At 43.1% G+C, this 25,650-nt stretch overlaps 1 protein-coding gene across 2 annotated transcripts in view; it reads right to left on the bottom strand.

Annotated features, from left to right (window-relative positions):
• Window positions 1-578: 578 nt before the first annotated feature.
• The window catches only part of LOC147030482 (SMAD family member 4-like), a 294,415-nt gene continuing 269,343 nt past the window's right edge, over window positions 579-25,650 (bottom strand). For both annotated transcript variants that reach the window (XM_085874609.1, XM_085874608.1), the window contains 3 exons: window positions 24,957-25,125; window positions 16,190-16,328; window positions 579-3,014 (listed from right to left, as the gene is read on the bottom strand). In XM_085874609.1, the coding sequence (XP_085730735.1) occupies window positions 2,803-3,014; window positions 16,190-16,328; window positions 24,957-25,125 (520 nt within the window). In that variant the 3' untranslated portion in view covers window positions 579-2,802. The remainder of the gene's footprint in view (window positions 3,015-16,189; window positions 16,329-24,956; window positions 25,126-25,650) is intronic.

The raw sequence follows: 25,650 nt of genomic DNA, 5'->3' as shown, positions 1-25,650 counted from the left end.
GTGCATGAGGGAGAGCAGGTTTCTGTGGAACAATTCCCCGATGGAATTCATATCATGGACAGTCGATATCAGAGGTCAGTCCTGAAGCGTGGTGGATGGTTGCAATCCCCATCCATTTGCCTGAGTCAACTGCTTCACTGATGAGTGCTGAGGCTGTTCTCTGAGATTGGCAATTCTTCCTGGATTTATGCCTTCCTCCACTTCCACAGTCAACACATTGCTGTCATTGTATCCCTTTCCTCTCCTCTCCCAGTGGAAGGTCTCAAAGCAGTGTTGTGCATAGTTTTGTTCCTCATCGACATGAATGACAGAACTGGTAATCTTGTCTCGATCATTAGATATTTTGCATACCAAACTGCTTTTCCTTTCACGTAATTTCGTGTCTTCCAGGCGTATTTTTTTGAAAATTTTTATTTTCCATCTCCTATATACTTACAGCAGGCAATTGCACGGTGTGATGACAACCGCACTCTGTGGGAACTTCGAGTGGACCGGATTGCGTTGGAGGCCCTTTGGAAAAAAAAAATCCGTAGACGACTCCCGATTCAAAAATTTCAAAATGAAGTAAAGCCATGGAGAAGCAATTAAGAACTTTAATTGGATGTTTGACATTGTAACAGCAGCAATCGCCATCACAAGCTTCATGTAACATAGCATCAATACATGTCGATGGACGAAAGTAGAAACATTACATGCAACGTGTGTTCATATATCACTCAACAAGTAAATAAATCAATTCTAAAATGAGATGTTAAATTCCAGAAAGATGTTGCTATTTTTAACATATTATACAGAAAAGCAGTGCATAAGACACAATTACCTTGAAATAACAAGCGTCAACACAATAATTACGAATTACTCTCAAAAGCAGAGATGGCACTGACAAAGCAGGCTGAGATAGAACTGCATTGTTGTGATACAAACACTGCTTTGGTGGTGTCCATGGAGGAAAACAGCTTCTTTCAAAATATTCAAAATTCCTTACCATGGAATTTAAACACTGCAACATATTCACTTGATTCATCAAAAAGTCTGTTGTTAAAACCGGTTCATTATCACAAGGCTTAAAACAAAGGCATCATTCTGAAGGTTCCAAGAACAAACTTCAACTGATTGCCGAGAAATCATCTCATGTCTGATTGTCAGGTTAAGGTACGTACAATCGTAGAAGTTCAAGAAAAACTCATGTCGCGCTCAAACGTTCATCTCCAAATTTGGGGTGTGGAGGAGGGGAGGGGATGATCGACAGAGAGAAAGGGAGGAAAGAAAGAAAAAGATTTAAAACGTTCTCAGAACATCATTCTCACAATAATCCAAGATGCAACAACGTTTCTTTTTTTTTTTTTACTTATCAACATACAAGCAGTAAAATAATATTTTCTTAACATGCATACCTATATATTGAAGAATAAAAAAATAAAATGTTGCCATGTCTTGGACTATTGTGAAAAACAAAATCTCGTTCTGAGAACATTTTGAACACCCCTCATACAATTAGTCATTAATCAACACATCATATCCCACACCATGTTTCATCGAAGGCATGTGAAAATTGCTTTTCAAAAATAAATTATCACTTGTAGTAGTTGACACATTAGCTATGGGCTCCTGTGCAAGCCACCCTGTCAAATGAAAAATACCCGTCGAGATACAAAACCTCCCTATACCACAAGTGTGATTAGGGAAAAGCAGCAAAACACGAACCTTGCAGAACTTTGCAGTCTCTTTAAAAGGCAAGATTCCAAAAGGAGTCGAGATACATTCCCATCACATCTTGATAAATGTAAACATGGAAACGAGTGCAATGGGGGGAAATAAAATAAAAACCTCAAAACTCTGAATGACCTTTCCCTGTGTGTATAGCTGCTGTTTCAGGTTTATCAACACTTAAAGTTCCATTTGTATTAAAGCTAGTAAAATAGAGACATTCCAACTGTATCATCGGCTGTAATTGCACTTTCTCAGAATTACATCATGCATATTCATCACAAAGAATGCAAAACCCTTTGTAATTCAAAGTCCATATTGCAACATTTCAAGACCAACAATTGCTTAATTCGACAAAAAATAAATCCTCGTATTTCAATCTTTCCTGCTGTACCGGAGGCCAACATCAAACTAATGTTGTTCTTATTTTTACAACAAAATCACAAGTACAAAGAAACAAGCGAGAAAGTAGCAGATTAGTTCAACTGGTACCGCAGTACATGACTTCACGATTTAGGATTGAGAAGCCATAATTGCGTGTAAGTTCATCAGAAAATAATTGGTAAAGCACACATCAGCCTGCTTTGTGCACATTGACAAAGCATTTCCTGCTTCTGACAAGCTATTTTCTTCGTGTTTGTATGGTGATGTAAATTTGCAGTGAGTGTTTCTCCAAACAGCTCCTTCAGTTTTTCCTCAAAAGCTCTTCCATTTTTTTCTTTAAAAACATTCCTTAAAAACCCAACATCAATCACCTGCTTCTGAAAGAAAAACATTTCATCGTTGATCAAGTTGTGCAAAATGTGACCATATCCAACATAGTTCTCAAGCCATGGAGTTTTCGTTGTCAAGAAGATAAAGATAAAGAAATTTCAATGATTGTGGGGAAACAAAGAGCTTTTGTTGAATTTTGCATCAGAAACAAAAGCACCTCTCCTTCCCCACACCCCCAAACCAAGCATAGAGTGTCCAAAGAATGCCTGGAGCCCAAAGCAAGGAGAACAGTTCCATTCCTGGACCGATTTTGAGGCTGGACCACCAACTTCCTTCTCGTCAAAGGACCAAGAAACCACAAACACTGGACCAACAAAGATTCTAGTCTAAGGGGCATAGCTCCGAGATGGGCATTGTGTGCAGGACTTCGTCCAACAGCTGAAGAGCACGATGCAGATGGATCTCAATCCAGCAGGGTGTTTGTTTTATGTTGTGTCGTGGATAGTCAGGACCCCATCCCTTCACAAAGCTCATGCGAAGAATGCAAAGTCGACGGAGGTCATCCACACCAATACCTGCTGCCGCCGACAGACCTTAACCAAAGGCACACATTAGAATGTTCAAAACATTTGTGATTTTGACTTTACAAATAAATAAATAGAAGAGATAAAAGAAGAGGAGAGAGAAGTAGATGTTGAAGAAAGATCAAATGTCTTTGAAGGATAATATGAAATAACACTTTTAAGGACAATAGTGAATAGATATTATGTTTGTAACTCGTGGTAAGACACAGCTATAAACAGGAGATCATTTATTTCCACTCCATATTGCAGTACATGTGGAAGCAGGAGAAGTAAAGAAGAAGAATCACAGCTTGACTTATTATGTCACAGAGCAGCACATAATTATAATAATACAAGAGTTGGGTCTACACTCCATCCCACATCACAAAAAGCAACTTTAGAAAAAAAGGTAAATCTTTGAATGTCTTTCTCAGTAATTACTATGATCCTGAAGCACAAAGTTGGTTCAAATGTCATCTGTGATTTTGTATTTAATTAAAAAAAAAACAAAAAAAAACTCGTGTTTGTGGGAAACAAATAGTGTTGTATGAATTTGTCTCTACCATGTTTGTGCTTTGTCTCCACCCCACCCATAATTACTTATTTCCTGCTTTAATGTATGTTCTGGAAATGAATATGGTGGCAAATAAAATAAGAAAGAGGGAAGAATAGTGAATGATTAAAGAATTCAGATTCAACAGCATTACATGCACATTACAATTTACAGATGATTGGTTGTACCCAATGCTGATGATTGCCTGTGAAGCATATCCAAAAAGAGAGCACCCTTTGGGACAATATTTTTTGAGAAATGAGGCCCAATATTTTTTAAGGAACGCACCGGCTACCTTCACGTCCTAAATAATTCTCCACTGGAGGGAATGCTAAAGCATCCATTGTGATGTTACAAATACATTAGAAGTTGGTATACACCTTGAAAAACAATTAAAGTATCATCGATAACAGCACAAGAGAGTTCATAGAACACTTCAGCCTGTGCCGTCTTTTGAAAAAGGACATGGGAAGGGTCTTTTCAAGTCTTACTTCAAGTTTCCGAGCATTATCTATATTTCCTAGAAGCCGCCATTTTATCTGAATCTCAATATTACACCGCCCAACGCCGGGACCGTGAGCGGAAAATTTAATTGGTCGACATGGTGCAAAATGGTGTAATATTTTGTCTAAGTACTGATAAACTGGAGGTTTTTGGAAGATCTAACAAGGTGATTCAAGTATATAATTCAATTGAAATTAAAAGAAAATTTTTAAGGGAGATAGAAAAGAAAAACTTTTTCGGAGGTTTACCGCCATTGATGCACCATCTTTTACACCACCTAATTTAACACGTTAAATTAGTTATTCATGCCTGGTGCTTGTGTCCTTTATGATGTTGCAAAAACAGAAAGTTGCCTGTTTGGAATGATTAGATCATCTCAGTAGAGATGACCTAATAAAGCCAGTCTCGAAGTCTGTCTGGCCGTCCGTACGCCCATCCGTCCGTCCGTCCACAATCAAACCGAGTGGAGACAAATAACCAATCGTGGAATGGATAGAGGTTGATGAGATGTGCACAACGTTATAACCTTCAAGGTCGTCCAAGGTTGAGGTCAAAATTAGAGGAGGGTGGGTGGTTTTGAAACCCGGAAGTTGAGAGTACGTACTTCATGAACTGCTCCGATTCCACTCTAGCACAAAGTTACTTTTTGAACTTTTTTGAGTTTGGCAAAAATATGAGTTCTGACGAGTTGTATTGATCATTACGATCACTGGTTATCGACTCGGATGCATACAGAATTTTGGTACGAGTGCAGACACTGTTATGCAACTCATTCCAAAACACGTGTGTGCATCTGAGTGCATCACTCATTTTAACTGCCACTCATTCCTGTTGAATTCCAAAACACCACTTGCATCCTCATGTAGTCAGTACATACTTTTACATGAAAAAAATATATATTGATGTAATTTGGGTTGTGAAATATTTTTCCTGTGTACCCTTGTTCTTTGCAGACTTACTGACGTTGGCGAAGAGAACGAGTTAGGGCGTAGTTATCGAACGCCTGTCGGTGTCAGACATAGGATGTCATCCCTCGCCTTTGGGCGTTTCTCGCCTTCGAGCATTTCTCACCTTCGGACGTCATCTCTCGCTTTCGAGCATTTCTCGCCTTCGGACATCATCCCTCGCCTTCGAGCATTTCTCGCCTTCGGACGTCATCCCTTGCCTTCGGACATTTCTCCCCTTTGGATGTTTCTCGCCGTCGAGCGTTCCTCGCTTTCGGACGTCATCCCTCACCTTCGGGTGTTTCTCTACTTCGGGCGTTTCTCGCCTTCGGGCGTTCCTTGCCTTCGGACGTCATCCCTCACCTTCGGGCGTTCCTCGCCTTCGGACGTTCCTCGCCATCGGGGTATCAGGCATAGTACTTTCGGTGTTTTAAGTTCTCAATTTGTCAAAAATAAAAACGCCAAAAAAATCTACAAAACGCCACGGTGGCAACTTGTACCAGTCCCGACAACATTCGCGAGGTGGCGATGTCAAGACTGCTTGTACATTTTCATTTCCATCGGAGTAGAAGGACAGGATGCGAATTTGACTTTTCTGGATGATGCTGAGGTTATACTTTGTCGCACGGAAGTAACAGATCAACGGCAATTCAGTACACCGAATGCAGATAGACAACGTGCTTTATGTAAAAAAATGACCCTGCCTTTTGTGAAAACGGTGAAGTACAGTGTATCCAACACACTATTGTCAACGCCAGTATCGTTTGCTCGTATCTCCGGCGATGGGAACTGTCTGTACAGATCCATTTCCTACTGTCTGACTGGAAGTGAAGTATACCATGGTCGTATCCGTAATGATTTACTCTATCATTTCATGTTCAATGTAGATTCACAGAAAGTCCGTGGCCACCTAACGAAACGTATTCCACGGGCATTGTGAGAGTATGGGGAAAAATGGAGTTTGGGGAACTGATTTGAATATTTTGGCTCTGTTTTCTTGCCTCAATGTGAAGATTCATGTGTATGGAGAACGTGAACATAGATCAGGGGGTCAGTGGCTTACGTTCATCCCTGATGTGTTGCGCGAAGAGTCTGATCAAGTCGAATCTGATGTCGGGATATTTATCCAGAACACCGACAGAAATCACGATGATGTAGTAACCTCCATCGCTATCGACAAAATGGATGTTAGTTCTCAGTCCAGATTGGCAGAGACACGAGTGAAAGACTGACGTTGAATTATGTCAAAGACAACGTATAGGAGAGCGCTGGGATGGCGGTACGACATGAGTTCACATGTCAAGGTGGGCAGATGGATTTCTATTCTGCTGTGGCATTTGTCATTACTGGTGTCACGACTGATGCGAACAAACTCTGTGATAGTCTCGAAGGCTTCTTCATTGATCATCTCGAAAGAGTGCATTATTTTGCAACGGAAAATGCCAGCGGTCGCTGTCTTCAGTTGCATACTCTGATAAAACCGAATAGAATAGATGTTTTGAGTATGGCAGCCCCAATAAGAACCGATATCATGATATACAACGACCCCGAGTTGGCTGCATCATTGGCGGTTGGAACATGGGAAATGTTCAGTGTTGGTGATTTCCTCGGACAGTATTGGGAAAAAGAAAGGCATTGCATTTATTTGCGCAAAAGCTTGCGCGGCTTTGAGTTGGTATCTGTGACGAGTCGAGGTCCACATATCGAGTTTGAAAATATTCATGCTCCCGACTTGTCCACAGTTGATTGTGAGCTGGACCCTTCTCTTCAGATCGCCTACTGTTCATCGTCGAACGATGAAGAGGATGAAGAATTCGGTATCCGCACAGCTTATTGAAATACGTATTTAAAAAAGAAAAAGTCAGATCAGATTCAGTTCGTGGACTAAAGTTCGCTAAAAGTACCAAGCAGGCAAAGTCAGAAGCCAGATCAGATGCAGAACGTGCACCCAGACTGGCAGAGACCAACAGACAGTGTCGTTCAGAGGCGAGACGCGATCCAGTACGCGGACTGAAGTGAGCAGAAAGTACAAGTGGCCCAATTCGGAAGCCAGATCAGACCCGGTTCGTGGACTTAAGTTAGCAGAAAGTACAAGTGGCCCAAGTCGGAAGCCAGATCAGACCCGGTTCGTGGACTTAAGTTAGCAGAAAGTACCAAGCGGGCCAAGTCGGAAGGCAGATCAGACCCGGTTCGTGGACTTCAGTTTGCAGAAAGTACCAAGCGGGCCAAGTCAGAAGCCATGTCCAATCCAGAACGTGCACCCAGACTGGCAGAGACCAACAGACAGTGTTGTACGGAGGCAAGACGCGATCCAGTACACGGACTGAAGTGAGCAGAAAGTACAAGCAGCCCAAGTCGGAAGCCAGATCAGACCCGGTTCGTGGACTTAAGTTAGCAGAAAGTACCAAGCGGGCCAAGTCGGAAGCCAGATCAGACCCGGTTCGTGGACTTCAGTTTGCAGAAAGTACCAAGCGGGCCAAGTCAGAAGCCATGTCCAATCCAGAACGTGCACACAGACTGGCAGAGATCAACAGATAGTGTCGTTCGGAGGCTAGACACGATCCAGTACGCGGACTGAAGTAAGCAGAAAGTACAAGCGGCCCAAGTCGGAAGCCAGATCAGACCCGGTTCGTGGACTTAAGTTTGCAGAAAGTACCAAGCGGGCCAAGTCGGAAGCCAAATCAGATCCGGTTCATGGACTTACGTTAGCAGAAAGTACCAAGTGGGCCAAGTCGGAAGCCATATCCAATCCAGAACGTGCACCCAGACTGGCAGAGACCAACAGACAGTGTCGTTCGGAAGCAAGACGCGATCCAGTACGCGGACTGAAGTTAGCAGAAAGTACCAAGCGGGCCAAGTCAGAAGCCATATCCAATCCAGAACGTGCACCCAGACTGGCAGAGACCAACAGACGGTGTCGTTCGGAGGCTAGGCACAATCCAGTATGTGGACCTAAACTAGCAGAATCTCGTAAGAAGGCCAAATTGGAGGCGAGAGCGGATTTATGGACAGGTCCTCTTCTCCGCCAATACGATACCGAATGTAAGAAACGATACTATCAATGTGCAGTGAATCGAAATAACCGACAAAAACCTGATTCCTGTCGAAAGATAATTCAGAGGTCTTCTTCGGCTTTTTCTCAAGTGGAGAGAGAGAAACGAACTCTGCCAGGAAGCGTAAGTACCATTCAGAAGACAAAGATGGACACTGGGAAAATGCCAGAAAAAGATTGAACTTTGGGGAAAGTGAACAAGTGCATCGAAAACGTATTGAAACATTCAAGAAAGTAACCTCAATGGGGTGCGACTACGTTTGTACGATTTGTCATCAAACATGGTTCAAACGATCGGTCACTCGAGTTACGGAAGATCTTCGCGAGCAGGAATCTATCGCAAAATCCTGTCTCACAGTCAAAATGTCAATTGATGATAAAGAGTGGATACGTCACACGTGTCTTGGCGCGCTAAAAGCAAAACGTGTACCAACATTGTCCGTCTCACAAAACGGTATGGCATTCCCTGAAGTACCGGAACTGGTCGCAACTCTTCGTCCGTTGGAAAAACGTCTGGTCAGCCCATGGCAAATTTTCATGTCTCTGCACAGACTTCCGCGCAGGGCCAAACATCGATGAGAGGGAATGTGGTCAAGGTGCCTGTGGATGTTGCGCCCACCATCAGGCAGCTTCCTCGAAATATCGAAGACTCGGAGACCATAGCTGTCAAACTGAAGAAAAGAAAGCGATACAAATCGGCCGTATGTCATCAAAACATTCGACCGGTAACTGTTGCCAGAGCAGTAGAACTGCTGTGCGAAACTCCATTATACAGGAAAGAAAACGTGAAATTCGCTGATGATTGGATAAATCGTTTACATAGAGATGATGCAGATGACGCTAAGAAAGAGTTATTCAATAACTTTATCACGAAAGAATCTGATGATGAAAATCCATTCGCTTCATTCCGTGAAGGCAGTATGCGCGATACTCAGCCGCAGCCAAGCACGCATGAGGATTCTGGCGAGCCGTCGAACGATCAGGAAACTCGAGATGTATGGACAACCGCTTTCTGGCAATGATCATTCGAATAAGCAACGTACCGGTAACACAAATAATGTGAATGATGATGATAAGGAAGACGATGATAAGTCAGATGGCTTCTCCGAAGTTGACGCAGCGGAGAATAACACAGGTACTTGAGATACATTACTGGACACTGCAGATTACGCATCCAAGCAGTTTATATCATGATACAAATGCAGAGTATCTGGCTTTTCCAACAATTTACGGTGGTCAAACACCCCCTGACAATCCGAAAATACGTGTGAACGACAGCCAAAGATGTAAATGGGAATGCCGCCATAAATTTGGCCGAGTAGGAAAATCTGTTCCAAATCTGTTTTTCAAGATGAAAAAGTTGCAGCTGAAGCAGATTGCTAACCGTGTCTCGCTCGCTGTTCGGCTCGTCAAAGGGAAGCGTGGAGAACAAATAACTGCTCAAGACGTCAAACTGGACGATGGATATGAAATTTTCAAAACAGTACGAAATTCACCTCCTGATTTCGCAAAGAGAAAGCGAGATGTTTTCGCCATGATCAAACAACTCTCGACCCCAACATGGTTCTTCTCGTTGTCAGCCGCCGATACGAGATGATCGGTCGTGCTCAGAACTCTCGCTAAACAGCAGTGGAACAAAGACTTGTCTGATGACGATATCGAGAAACTGACGTGGAAAGAGCGCTCCATGCTTGTGAGAAACGATCCCGTCACATGTGCCCATTATTTCCAGAACCGATGTCATGAATTCATCAAGATGGTCATGGCCGATAGTAGTCTCCTCGGTAATGTGCAAGATTTCTTCTATCGCATAGAATTTCAACAGCGTGGCTCTCCCCACATCCATGCTCTGTTCTGGGAAAATGGAGCACCTTCGTTGGAGAAAAATACAGAAGAAGTATGTGATGATATCGATCAATTCATATCATGCAGTCGTGATGTCAAAGAGAGCGAACAAATATTCCTTGAGCTCCAGAAGCATAAACACTCCAAAACGTGCAGGAAAAAGGGTAAAGCAATTTGTCGCTTCAACTATCCACTTCCACCGATGCGAAAAACTCGAATCTTTCCAAGTTGGAGAGCGATGAAAGTCAAGATGAAGGAAATTTTGAAAAATTCCAATCGAATTACACTAAAGTCAAGAAGAAATCAAGATGAAGGAAGTTTTGAAAAATTCCAATCGAATTACACTCAAGTCGAGAAGAAATTGGGAGAGTTGTGGGAGAAAGAACGCGATGTTTCATTCGACCAATTCCTCGAAGAACTTGGCCTAACCGATGAGGAGTACATAATGGCTATTAGATCATCTCTAACGAAGAAAAGTTCATTTCGGAAGCGCGATCCTTCTGAAATCCGAATCAACACTTACATGACAAATCTGTTGAGTGTATGACAAGCAAATCACGACATTCAGTACGTTCTATATGCCTACGCTTGTGCCGTCTATATTGTGGCTTATATTTCAAAATCGCAGCGTGGAATGAGTATCTTGCTGGATGCTGCTGTGAAAGAAGCTCGCTCGAACACGTCAAACATCAGAGACCAAGTCCGACATATTGGCAATAAGTTCACGAACGCTGCTGAAATAGGAGCACAGGAAGCGTCTTTTCTGGTCCTTGGATTACCGCTGACAAAATCCAGTCGGAAAGTTACGTTTATAAACACTGCTCCACCAGAAGAAAGAACGTTCCTGCTAAAATCATGTGCTCAGATAGAGGGACTCAATGATGATTCGCCCGATATTGCACAAAGGTCAATAGTCGATCGGTGCACAGAGAGAACTGTGGAACTTGAGAGCATGTGTTTGGCCGATTTAATTATGTTTCCAAGATCACTGTTGACAAAAGAAATAAACAGCCTTCCCTGTCGTTCAGTGATATTCATGAGGAAGAAGATGACTTTGCTGACGATGCCATTAGAGATGATCACCCGGTCACTTAACAGGGAGAAAACGATGAAAACTGGCGTTGCCACTTGCCACTCAAATTACCAAACGGTGATATCATTCAGTTGAAGAGGAACCTGAAGTGATGAGACCAGTGGGTAACAGCAGAGGTATTGATCGTGAGAAACACTTCCACGAGAAACTGATGTTATTCTCGAACTGGAGGAGTGAAGAAAGAGATCTATGAGGAGATGGATCGTATGAACTGCGTTAAGAGCAACTGAAAGCCAGTGTTACGAAAAAGGAGAAACAGTACGATCGTATGGGTCCCATTCTTGAAGAAGCACGAATTTGTGCCCAGGAAGAATTTGATCGATTGGCCTCAAACACAGAACACGATGAGGCCGTCGATGCTGATGAAGGACCTCGAGCAAGCGAAGGGTTTGCCTTGCATCTACCAGAAAATAAAGGGCAAGAAAATTATATCGGTATCGAGTTCAATGCTAAAGGTTCAGACTCTGATCTCAAAATCTGAGTTCGCCGCTTTCCTGACGCCGAATATTACGCATGTGTTCGATCCTTGAATGCACAACAACACGAGTTCTTCACCGATGTTCTGCAATGCGTTCGCGATCAGTCTGAATCATTCAGTGTGTTTTTGTCAGGTGGAGCTGGTGTTGGTAAATCACATGTAATCCAAATGCTTTACCAAGCACTTCACCGAGAACTTGCTCGACATCCCGGAGATGTTCCAGATTCGCTGAGAATTCTACTTTGTGCTTCAACTGGAAACGCAGCGTTCAATATTCAAGGTCAAACGATCCACTCTGCTTTTCACATCAAAGCCAACCAGTCTTTGAATGTGGACAATCAAAAACTGGGTGACAGTAAACTGGACACATTACGCTCCAAATTTTGCTACCTTACCTCCATTACACTCCACACATTACACAGAACACATTACGCTCCAAATTTTGCTACCTTACCTCCATTACGCTCCACACATTACGCTCCAAATTCTGTAAGAGTGGACGAAGTATCTCTGGTTGGTTCGGAGAATGCTCACGATCATTTATGACAGATTAAAACAGATTCGTGGCTCGAAGGCACCATTTGGTAACCTGTCAATGATATTCGTGGGTGACATGTTTCAGTTGAAACCTGTTATGGATGAGTGGGTGTTCGATTCCCCTAAAACAGGAGCTGAAGTTCTTGGACCTAATGTTTGGCCTGATAACGTTAAAATGTACGAATTAACGCAAATAATGCACCAGAAGTATGATAAGAAGTATGCTGAACTTCTTAACCATATGCGTGAAGGTAATCAAACAAAGGATTACATGAAATTGCTGAACACCCGACTCATCAAACCAGGCAAATGTATCAACGTACCCCCGAGCAGGAGTGCCGGTCATCTCTGTCAGAGGTCGACAGAAGCAAAATCAATTTAGGGGCATCTACATCAATTTATCAATTTAGGGGCATTAAGGGCATCAGACAACGTCTGTTGTTTGAATGCCAGTGTGAACGAACACAACCGAACTCTGTTCGACATCACTGAAGGTGCTGAAAACACTACATTGCTGCCCAGCATCTGTCTGTTCAGTCGGACAGCTTCGGTGAAAGGAACTTACGCCAATTTCTGAACAGTGTAAAAGCTTCAGAAATGTGTGCCGGTCTGCAACGTGTGCTTCCTGTTGTCGTCGGTCAGCAGTATGAAATCTCCGTGAACTTGTCTGTGGACGATGGACTCATGAATGGTTCAGCTTGTGTGATAATGAAATTGGACTTCGTACATCAAGAATCACAAGTCAAGAACATCCCAGATATTTTAAGGGTCGATTTCCACGATCCTCCATTCGGTGCGAAACAGAGAGCCGCCTTCAAAGGATATTATAAAGAAGGTGTACATCAGTCTTGGATTCCAATATTTGCTGTTCGCTGAGAATTCAATTACAATCACTTCCGACTAGCACGGATTCAGATGCCATTACGCCAATCCGCCGCACAAACTGTGCACAAATGCCAGAGTGAATCCAAAGAAGAAATTTTGATTGACCACACATACAAAGTCTCTCAGCCACATTCACATTATGTCGCCTTCAGTCGGGTCACGAAACTGCAGGGACTCCACATTCTGAACATGCACAGAAAGATAAGATTAGTGGACAAAAAGACCGTTTATCAAGACACTGCCACATCAGATGGGAAATTCATAAACGTGGACAAAAAGGTTCAAGAGGAAATGAAGTGATTGCGGCAACCTTCGAACAGACTGAAGTTGTGTTATACGCCAGTGTACAGTCATCAACTCGGTGTCAATGTCGTATTTCACAATACACGATCTTTGCATAGTCATTTCGCCGATCTCTCATCTGACCCGCATTTCACTTCTGCCGACGTGGTATGCTGTGCTGAAACGAGACTTTCTGTGTCCGATACCAATACCCTGTTGTCAATGCCGGATTTCGAGTTGAATAGATTCGATCAGCAGTATTCGAACTCTGAACGTAGGCCACCCCACGGTTTAGCCTTGTACACCAAGGATCACATCACCGTTCCCGATAACAGCAGTATCTGTACGGCGGATTATGAATGGTTCCATTCGCGTCTTCAATCACCATTTGGAAACTTTCAAATTATCTGCTTCTACTGCTCAACAAGGACAACGTGGGCAGAATTCCGGCAACACGCACTCATCGAATTTATTTCACTCATCAAAAAAAAAGAGGATCCAGTCCTACTACTTGGTGATTTCAACCAACTTGCGGAAACACCGTTCGTTACGGTCTTGCGACAACAGTGCGGCATCAGACAAATTATCAACGTTCCCACCACGATATACGGCTCCTGTCTTGACCTCCTCTTCACAAATATTTCTGCTGATCTTCTGTCGTCGGGTGTGATCGACACATGTTGGAGCGACCACCGGCTTCTTTGGTGCAACGTTTAAAAAAATGCCTGATACCGAAGGACAAATTATCTGAATCAACGTAGGTAAACATAAATTTCTGCTTACGTGATAATGCTTTTGCAAACAACCGACCGCGGAGCCAGGGCTTGCCGGAGAGGAGACCAAGCCGGAAAACCACAATACAAACAACCATGATTAAATCCACTTTGGCAACTGTGAGACTCCACAAATCTGCATCGCTATTTTGTTGATATACACGAACTTGCAGCATTGAATACAAAGTCGGATTGTTATCAAAAAATAATCATTGGTGTAATTATGTCATGACCGCGGAATTGCCCACCCGAAAGTCAGCTGCTGGCTTCCCGCGTGCCTGATCGTTTTGGAGAGAGTTGACAACACGGTCGATCATAATCACGATCCAGAATTCCCATATTACCGACCATTTCGTGGAACCCCAGCTATCACATAAATTAGCATTAAAGCGCGCCTGCTGTTGTCAGGATCACTTCTTCAGGAAAGTGTCTCCTTCATCATTTATTTGAAGTGACCGACTATTTTGGCGATCTGCATTCTACGACCAGATCCACGAGCCATGGAATCGATTATAGATGCCCCTAATTTGATTTTGCTTCTGTCGACCTCTGACAAAGATGACCGGCAATCCCGCTCGGGGGGTATTTTTTTTTAAACTTAGTTTAACTGTGGGAAAGGGAGACAGAGTAAAACAATTACTGTACTCCTCTGTTCACATGTGCAATTGGGATGAGATTCTGTACAATTTGTCAAATTCAGAAACAAAGTACAGCTTATCTGTGGGTTTGTATTCCAAGTAAAGTTCCAATTTGTGCTCTGCAGTATTCAAAATAAAAAATGGAATTCAGTATTTCCTCAATTATAGACTGACATCAGCAGATAGACAGACAGACAGATAGATAGACAGAATTAACAAATTACTTAACCTTGCTTTTCACTTTGCACGCATGGGGTAAAAATTATTGACAACTCCTGCACCACACCATCTTACCAGAGAGCTCTGATATTCGACTGCGCATGCACATTTGCCTGAAGTTTTGCCGTACAACATTACTCGTGTGAAAATAATGTCAAAGTCACAATAAATATTTGCAGTTCTTAATCCATTCCATCCATCCATTGGGACCACACTCTGTGCAGATCATCGGTGCTGCCTCAGCAACCTCCTTGGCTATTGGGCACAATCCTGGACAGGTCACCACCGCAACACAGTATACCAGCATGCTGACTCATTTTGCCGACCTCGGAAGGATGACAGGCTGAGTCATCCCCACCTGGTGTTAATTCAACAGGAAACACGGCTCTAACTCAGGACGCGAAGATCCCAAGCCAGCCACCCTAACTATTAAGCCAAAGCCAGGCTTTTAAAAGTTTTTTTGCATTGTTACATCATCTCTGAACTGTTTCCAAAAATTACAACCATACCATTTCAGCTACGTGATTGCCAGGTCCCAATTCGACCAACATTTACTATGACAATAAGGCCCAAGGACAAACACAACAAAGAGTTGGCCTTCACCTGGAAAACCTGTGTTTTCCCATGAACAACTGCAAGTCATTTTTCCAAAGGCAAAATAATTTCATGGCATCTGTTACTATGATGGTCCACAAACTATTGTATGATCAATTCTTGCACAATACAATTTTCCTGCCCCAGCCTGTTTGGATGGCAATACTTGACAAAACATTCAGGTCAACATGGAAGGTTGTCTTTCAAAAGGACAATGGGATTCAAGGGTTGCTAATCATTATTTTCTAGAAATCTCACTTGTACTTTTCAAGTAATTTGAGGTCAAGAAGGATAAAAACTCATTTTGTTTCTTTTATTTTGTTATAAGATTAAAGGACCGTAGTGCAGCTGCTGCCACACACACACACACACACACACACACACACACACACACACACACACACACACACACACACACACACACACACACACACACACACACACACACACACACACACACACACACACACACACACACACACACACACACACACACACACACACACGACTGTGAGATGAGACAAACACAGCCACTGAGCTTGGGGGAAGTGCCGTCATCTCCTGGGTACTCTGGAAACCAGTGACGTCACAACAATGGTGCTGCCTTTCCCGCCAGACTCAGGACATTTCCTAACCTCTCAACAGGGCAGCAGGACTTCTCTTTGACTTTCCACACTCAGCAGGGCATTCCTTTGACTCAGAATTACTCAAAAGGTTCAAACCGTGTCGGTGTGGTTTTATTCCAGACAAAAATGAACCCCTATGTTAAATTATTATCAGTATACATAGGCCTTTACTTCTTAATTACCTATGGCTGGAGCAATCCCACCAACAGAACCTGGCCCAGGAATGTTTCCGGCCACGGCGGCTGCCTGTGCTGCAGCAGCAACCTGTGCTGTGGCTGCCTGCTGCTGCATCTGCCGATGGCACTGGCACAGGTCGAACACCTGCAAAGAGAAGGAACATGTTCATTGACATTCATGGGCTTTTTTTGTGTACAGTGATCTGAGGGTCGTTGTGGAGCTTGTGCATCCAGTGCCTTCAGAAAGTATTTACACAACGTGAGTTTTGCCCCATTTTGTTGTGTTACAACCTGAATTTAAAAGGGATTACATTTTAATATTTTGTCACCGATCGACACAAAATACCCCATAATGACAGTGAAAACCTGTTTTTCGAAATTTTTACAAATCAATTGAAAATGAAAAGCTGAAATGTCTTGCATCAATAAGTATTGAATCCCTTGAGTCAATAATTTATAGAAGCACCTAAGGCAGCGATTGCAGCTTCGTGTGTTCTTGGGTATGTGTGTATCACCTTTGCACATCTGGATTTGGAGATTTTCTCCCATTGTTTCTTGCACATTTACTTAAGCTCTGTCAAGTTGGATGGAGAGCATCAGTGAATTCCAATCTTCAAGTCTTTTCACAGATTCTCAATGTGAATCAAGTCTGGGCTTTGGCTGGCCACTCAAGGACTTCCACATTCTTGTTCTGAAGCCATTCTTGTGTTGCTTTCGTTGTATGTTTGGGGTCATTGCCCTGTTGGAATGTAAATCTTCACCACAGTCTAAGGCAGTGTTTCTCAACCGGGGTTCCACGGAACCCTAGAGTTCCGCAAGAGGTCTCTCGGGGTTCCGCGAGAAACAGTAATAAATAGGCTCATGTATTTTTGAGTAGTTTTCGTTTGATTTAATATTCGTAATTTTACTATTCACATACGGCATATTGTTGGAAACTCCTTGGTTATTACAATAGAGGCTTCAACCTCTTATATTATTTACAATATATAAGAATTTACAATTATTATCTCCAGTTCCGGCTTTGGAGTGGCGAGAGGTCTCCTTCGGGGCTCCCTGCTGACGTTCTCAAAGTTAAGTTTCCGGTTGTTATTGGTCCCATTTTAACTGTTTAATTTTCTCACCTACATGCGACTGTGTGTTCCGAGTTCGGTTTTGTTTCAAAAATCGTGCTATTTTGTGAGTATTTTTGTCGACGTTCTTACCTGGTGTTTGAGGCCTAGGCCTAGGCTTGAGGCCTACCGGTTCCACTCGGTGTTCGATCGTTTTTTTTTTTTGTTGTTGTTGGTTTTTTCTCCCCATTACCTTCAATTTCTATCCTCCCCATTACCTTCAATTTTCATCCTCCCCACTTTCCAAACATCCCCCATTCTCCCAACTAATCTCTTTCTTATCTCAAATAAAAAATAAATAAAAATATACCCACAACACCAACAACACGCTCACCTTCTCCCGATTCTGCTTCTTCTTCTTCCTCTTAACTTCCACCTCGTCTTCTTCCTCGATTTTTTTTTTTACACTTCCATGACCTAATCTGTTGAACTCTCTCATACATTAATATTAACAACAAAAACGATCTTATAATGCTTCATCTTCCTCTCTCACACATGTGGTACTCTTTACTGTTTCACAATGCACTACTCTTCTGCTATTTTAACAGACTGCTCTCATTTCGACCTCTCCTTCATTCCTTGCCTAAAAAATCCAACTATTACAGCGCTTCTTCTCTCCATTCTCTGAATTCGCCTTCATTGCATCCATCAAGAATTGTGTTAAATCGCATCTCTGACCTAAAACTTTTAAAAACCACAGTTTGCCATGGATGCTCGCTTTCCATCAACCATTCTTTTTTTCCAACTTCAGTGCCAACTCACCCCCCTCACCCCTCACTCTCACTCTCAAAGCAACCATCCCACTCTTCTCCCTCCAAGCCTCCCTCTCACCTCTCTCAAAAATTCCCCCTCACCTTTCATCCCCTCACTCTTCCTTCTCTAAGTTGCCCCCCCTCTCATCCACCAACCTGCCTCCCTCCACTGCCCTCTCAGCTCCATCTCTTCATTCCACCTCCTCAAATCCTCAACTGCCTTCTTCCTTGTCTCTTGTCCACCCTCTCCCCCAGCACCACAGAGCCTTTTCTCCTCCTCATTCGGCCCCCTCCCCTCGCTATTCTGCAATACCCCACATTCTTTCAGCAACCCTCCTTACCTCCCGCCTCATCCCTTGTCCTACCCTCCCCCTCCCCCTCCACCTCCTGCACCCAAAGCCTCCTCCCCTACCTCTTCATTAAAAGTGTGGACCTCAAATATCCAGGGCCTTCGCTCAAACCTTTCAGATCTTTCCATACAGGTTGCCACTGACAAACCAGACATTATCTGCCGAAAAGAAACTTTCCTCTCCCAAGACGTGTCTGACTCCCAAGTATCTCTCCCTGGTTACTCCCTCTTACGGGATGACAGACCTGAGCCTCGTCCTGGTGGAGGTGTTGCTCTCTTCATCAAAGACTCTATTCCTCACTCTCCATGCACTACTCTCACTCCCCCACACCCCCAGGAATACCTCTGGCTTCGGCTTCCCCTTCACTCCCACCTCATGTTTATATGTGTACTGTACCATCCACCAAACAGTGATGACTCCATCTACACCTCACTATCCGAAAACATGGACCATCTTCTATCTTCTCATCCAAACTCTCTCTTCCTCTTATGTGGTGACTTCTATTGTCATCACGCCAGTTGGCAAGGTGTGGGTACCTCTCTCACCGGCCATGGCACCTCAGCAAAAGCTTTCTGCGATTCATTGGGACTGACTCAATCGGTCAACTTCTCGACCCAGATCTCAACCAATGGTACTCCATCTCTTCTGGATCTGATTTTGACAAATTTCCCTGACAATATCTGCTGCTCTTCCTTCGCTCCAATTGGTTCTTCTGACCATGTCCTTGTTAAAGTGGACATCTCTCTGGCTGTTATCAGAGAACCACCTCACCGCCGTCGAGTCTGGCATTTCACTCAAGCCGACTGGCAGGGTCTCCGAGCTGCCATCAAACTTACAGACTGGTCTCCTATCGCTACTTTCTCAAACATCAACTCATCCTGGGAATTCTTTCAAAGAAACTTGCTCTCCCTCATGCACAGATTTATCCCCTCTCGTGTTCAGTTGTCTTACCCTTCCTCCCGCCCTTGGTTTACTGAAGCTTGTGGTGAGGCAGTTGTCCTGAAACAACTTGCCTTTGCCTCATGGAAAGCAAACCCAACTGAGGGCAATCTCAGTTCCTTCCACAAAGCTCGGAACAAGTGTGTATCTACCCTCAGGAGAGCCAGAAAACAACATCTTTCTCATCTCAAGTCTGAACTCTCAAACCTCTCTCCCTCCTCAAAATCCTGGTGGCGTTTAATCAAATCTGTTTCTGGTGTATGTTCCCCCTCCATCCCCTCCCTTACCTCAAATGGCCGCACTGCTGATTCCACACGTGATAAAGCTGAATGTCTAAACTCGGTGTTTGCAGCTAAATCTTGTGTCCTAAACCCATCACTATCTCTACCCACTTTACCCAGTCGCACCCAACTGTCCCTGGACTCTGTATCCTTTTCTCCTGACAAGGTGGAGAACTTGCTTTCAAACCTCGAGTCAGATTCTGCAACCGGTCCAGACGGCATCAGCCCACATGTCCTCAAAGCCTGCTCTTCGACTCTTGCTCACCCTCTCTATGTTCTATTCACCCTCTCATTTGCCCAAGGTCATCTGCCATCTGCTTGGAAATCTGCTAACATCACTGCCCTGCATAAAAAAGGTGCAAAAACAGATCCCTATAACTCCAGACCAATCAGCCTTCTCCCAATCATCAGCAAGGTGATGGAATCCATCATCGCTTCAGACATGAAATCCTTCCTCTTCTCCAATGGCTTAATTTCCGATCATCAATTTGGTTTCAGACCAGGTCACTCTACCCTGGATATGCTGCTTCTGCTCTCCCATCAATGGATGGAGGTCCTCAATGCCAGACAGGAAATCCGAGCCGTATCCCTGGACATATCACATGCTTTTGACACAGTCTGGCACCCTGCACTACTCACCAAACTCTCTTCCCATGGTATTCAAGGCCATCTCCACTCATGGCTCGCAGACTTCCTCTCCTGTCGCAGTCAACGTGTGGCCCTAAATGGAGTTCTTTCATCCCCTCTTCCTGTGCAGGCTGGAGTTCCTCAAGGTAGCGTTCTGGGCCCTGTTCTTTTTCTGGTTTTCATCAATGATCTCTCGGACTCTCTGGAAAATCCTCTATTTCTCTTTGCCAACGACTCCACCCTCTGCCGTACCATCTGTCATCCCTCAGACCGGCAAGCAGCAGCTTCTTCGCTCACTGCAGATCTGGATAAAATCGCAAACTGGTCCAACACGCGGAACATGTCTTTCAATCCAGACAAATCTCACACTCTCACTATGTCTCTTCGAAAGGACCGTTTAGAAAACCCCCCCATCCACTTTCTCAACAATCCTCTGGAAGAAGTCTTTTCTTTCAAGCTTCTGGGTCTCACTATCTGCCATGACCTTTCCTGGGAAAGTCACATTTCCAACCTCGCCTCAAAAGCCAGTCGCCGACTGGGAATCCTCCGTCGTGCAAAGTCCTTCCTCGGCCCTCTTGAGCTCCTGACCACTTACAAAGCTTTTGTCCGTAGCCTGATGGAGTACTGCTCTCCCCTTCGGGCTGGTGCTCCTGCCTCCCACCTTTCTCGGCTTCACGCTGCCGAAACCAGGGCAGTTAAGATCATCGGCATCTCCCGCAATGAAGCTGAGTCTTTGGGCCTCTCACTCAATCACCGCATGTTGGTCGGTGGTCTTTCTGTCTTCTACCGACTCCTCTCCAGCCTTGCCCCCCCTGCTCTCTCTGCGATTTGTCCCCACCACATTTCCACAGGACGCTCAAGGTCCGCCAACAACCCCCTTCTGGTAAAACTACCAAAATCACGAATCACTGCTCATCTTCACTCTTTCATTCCTCTTTTTTCCCTCCTTTGGAATAAACTTCCTCACTCTATTCTTTCCCATTCTTCCCTCCAGGCTTTCAAAACAGCTGTTCACCACCACCTCTTATCTTCCCCCATCCAAATCCTTGATCTTTTCTACCCCCGATAATCCACCCAAGCCCACTTCCTTCAATTCTCCTGCTTTCCTTCCTGAAAGTCCCTGTAATGTCCATCTTCTCTTCGCCATGTTCCCCGTCCCATCCCCATCCCTCTCCCTTCCACAGTTCACCTAATGTGTCTGTTCCCCACTGTTTTGTCCCTTCCACTCCCGCCCCTCTTGTCTCATGCCTCCTTGCTGTGAGTTGTGTGTTGGCTCTCATACGAGCCTCGACCAAGGTATACAAAAAAAAAATAATAATTATAACAACCATAGGGAATGTATTTAACGATGTCTATATGGCGCCAGTGTGAAACCGCCCTCACTGGTTAGTGGACGTCCTGTATGCGGCGGATTCATGTATCATTGAGTGACTGACTCAAGTACGGGACGCATGCTCGGTGTCCATCTATCTTCTCTGTGCTTCCTAGCGCGAAGTGTCTCTGTCTCTCTGTCTTTGGCTCTCTCATAGTTAGTTTTTCTGTTTACCTTTATTGCTTCAGCTTTATTTGTTTAAGTTTTGTTTATCAAGTTACATGAGGTGTTTTTTAATTTTTTTTGTGAATTGAAACCTCGGTGTGAGGTCTCAAACGAGCAGCATGTTTTTATTTTCTTTAAAAAAGATTTTTTTTGTGAATTAAACATCGGTGTGAGGTCTCAAACGAGCAATATGTTTTTTTTTTCATTGCCAATAAATTTGACAAAAAGTGGGTCATTTTTTCCTTAAACCAGGTATCCGAAAAAAAATTATATACCACGTGAACGACGATAAAAAATATAAAAGAGCTCGATATTAATAATGGTAAATAATAATTTTTATGCAGGTGTTCCCTGAGACATGAAAACTATTTCAAGGGTTCCACAAGGGTAAAAAGGTTGAGAAATGCTGGTCTAAGATCTTGCACTCTGTAGCAGGTTCTCCTCAAGCGTTTGCCTGAATGTCGCTCCATTCATTGTTCCCTCTATCCTTACAAGTCTTCCAGCCCCTGCCACTGAAAAGCATCCCCAGAGCATGATGCTGCCACCGCAATGCTTTACGGTAGGGATGGTGTTAGATGGGTGACGAGTCGTGCTCAATTGCTGCCAGACATAGTGTTTTACATTCAGGTGAAAGAGTTCAATTTTTGTCTCATCAGACAACATAATCTTTTGCTTCATGCTCTCAGAGTCTTTCGTAGGTCTTTTTTTGCAAACTCCAGGTGTGCTGCCATGTGCCTCGTTCTCAGGAGTGGATTCCGTCCGACCACTCTCCCATAAAGCCGAGATTTGTGAAGTGCTGCCACAACCGTTGTCCTTCCGGCTGGTTATCCCATCACAACCAAGGAACTCTGTAGTTCTATCAGAGATTGGTCATTGGGTTCTTGTTCACCTCCCTGACCAAGGTCATTCTTGCCCAGTTGCTCAGTTTGGTTGGACGGCCAGCTTGAGGAAGAGTCTCGGTAGTTCCATATTCTTTACATTTCCTAATGGCGGAGCTCACTGTGCTCTTGGGAACTTTCAACACTCTAGAAATTGTTTTATACCCTTCCCCAGTTCAATGCCTCCTCACAATTATATGGCAGAGTCCTACGTACAGTTCCTTGGACTTCATGGTGGAATTTTTGCTTTGACATACACTGTGAACTGTTGGACATTCTAAAGAAAGGTGTTTCTCTCTAAATCATGTCCAATCAATTGAATTGGTCACAGGTGAACTGCAATCAAGTTATCAAGACATCTCAAGGATGATCAAAGGAAAATGGTTGCACCTGAACTTAACTTGGAGTGAAATAGCCAAGCGAATGAAGACTTATTGACGCAAGGCATTCCAGTTTTTCATTTTTAATTAATTTGTAAAAAAAATTCTAAAAACATGTTTTCACTTTGTCATTATGGGGTATTTTGTGTAGATCGGTGTCAAAAAAATTAAATTTTATCCAGTTTTAAATTTAGGTTGCAACAAGGTTCGTATTTAGGTATGTAGAGGTCCTGGATCATGCAAGTATAATGAGGCACCCTTTAATATTGCATGTAAGATATGTTGTTTACTGTAAGAATTTACGCTAGAAAAACTACTGTTATTAGATTTTTAATGGAATCGAAAGCATTTTTATCCATAAAATTATTCTATATTCATCAAAATTCAAAAATAACTTTCATCAAAATTTTCAAAATCCGTACCGCCACTATTTTTGTAAATAACAATGTAATATACATCAGGTGGAACTATATCTATAAAATCATCAGACACACAAGATCATACTGTTCCTGTGGGGGAAGCTCACTTTGTCATATTGACTCAATGCACCTTCCGACTGGCAAAGTCATCCACAATTTCATCAAAGGACAGCTGACGGAGAAGGTCATGCTCAATGCTCATGAGTATTTGAGAATTAAGTCTTTCCTGTCCCATCGATGTTCTCAGTCGATCTTTCACATGATTCATCTTCAGAAAGGACCCCCTCCCCCCTTGGCCACTGCAGGTAGTAACCATGAGAATGAGGTACATACACAGCGCTATCTCGGTGTTTGGAAACGTTTCCAAGGGTATCCTCCAAGTCATTACCGTATATGGCAACTACATTATCGGCAGAAGCTTGAATGTCTGGTTCGCTCATTTCAACTGGTTGAGTAAAAAAACCCCGAATTTCTGACAAATATCATATGCAGCAACTCACTGGTCAAGAGAAACTCGAAACTGATCAACAACCACGTTAAAGCTGTCGTTGGAGAGCATGTCAGGTCACGTGAGATCAGCCTGTGGCTGCTGTGTGCCCACGTCTTCCAGCGGTACGAGGCGCACATTTCAACGACGTTGTTTGACTTCCCAAAAATTATCAGCGCCTGATTATACCTTTCCAGATTCTATATGTGCATCGAAGCTGTCACGTTTAGATGCAACAGATTCCTTCAGACACTTCAACATAGCAACTGCTGTATTCAACTAATTACACGACATGTTGAAATGAAACAAAAGACAGCAATGTAGAAACAAAAGACAGATGTAGAAATAAACTATTTCTGCATAATCAAAACATATCTAAAACCTAAAAAATGACAAATATGTTGAATAAATATGTATGCTCACATATAGACTATCCAGATAAAAGTTTGACAAAATTCTTGATTTAGTTAAAACTACTACCATTTTTTAAAATTGGATGGAAATTTTTGGTATTTATTTAAACAAAAATTTATTTTCACAAAAATGTGAAGGCCCCCATTTTGGGAAATTGTGCTGGAGCATGTGCTCCACTGGCTCTGTCCTAAATACGGCCCTGGCTGTGACACAACAAAATGTGACAAAAGTCGAGGGGTACTTTCTGAAGAATACTTTCTGAAGGCATTGTATACCATATGAAGGGTAAGGACATTAGGATTAATTGGGCGTTCAGAGTCACCAGAGGATGTTACAATATAAATACCTCTGACACATAAATATCAGCCAACTACTGCTCCTCCCTCCCCCACCCCCCAAGCCATAGAGAACCCTTGATTACAAAAACTCACAGAGTATGGGACAAAGGAATTTATAATAATGGATAAATAAACAGAGTAAATGAGAAATGGAACTGGAATCGCAGCATATTGAGTCAATATGCTCAAATGAGAACACCAAACAGGCCAACCCTTATTGGTGCTGCTTACACAATTGATGACTGTCATCATATAACCCTACCTTTATGTTTGCACCCGGGTAGATCTTGTGCACGATGTCTCCTGGTGCACGACCAGCTTCTCGATCCAAGTAGTAGCTCTGCACGAAGATGGCATGGTCGCTTAGGCACCTGACCCACACATCTCCCTCTCCACGGCATTCCAGCTCTACTCCTTTCCCGATATGGAGGCTTTAAGTAAGGTGGGAGATAAACATAACAACACTTATGAATGGTAGCTATCTATATCTATATATTACTAAAACTCATCTTGCATGTATGTATGTATGTTCCTGAAATACAGCCAAAACGGTGCATGATAGCAAAAAAAATTTCGGTCCACCTTACTCACCATTCTCATGCGGTGTGCAGTATCAAGTCTCGTTCAAATAGAGCAACAAAAATTATTAAAAAATCAATTCATGATTCAGTTAAATACTCTTCAGAAGAATCTGATGAATGCAAACAACCTCAGCGGTATATTTCGCTGGAGAATATATATATATATATATATATATATATATATATATATATATATATATATATATATATATATATATATATATATATATATATATATATATATATATACACAGCAGACTACGCGCAAGTCAGCAGCGTGTAACTCGTCACTTCGCCTAAGTCGGCAGCGTCAAAAAGTCCCGAATTTATCTCATGTTAAGTCTCTATGAAGAAAGGGTCATCCCTCTGTAAGTC

Source organism: Eptatretus burgeri, chromosome 3 (genome assembly GCF_056783735.1).
Source record: "Eptatretus burgeri isolate ZD-2024b chromosome 3, Ebu_testis_v1, whole genome shotgun sequence".
In the NCBI taxonomy this organism is placed as follows: Eukaryota; Metazoa; Chordata; class Myxini; order Myxiniformes; family Myxinidae; genus Eptatretus; species Eptatretus burgeri.
Note: the sequence above shows the minus strand (reverse complement) of the source record. Positions and strands in the feature narration are given on the sequence as shown.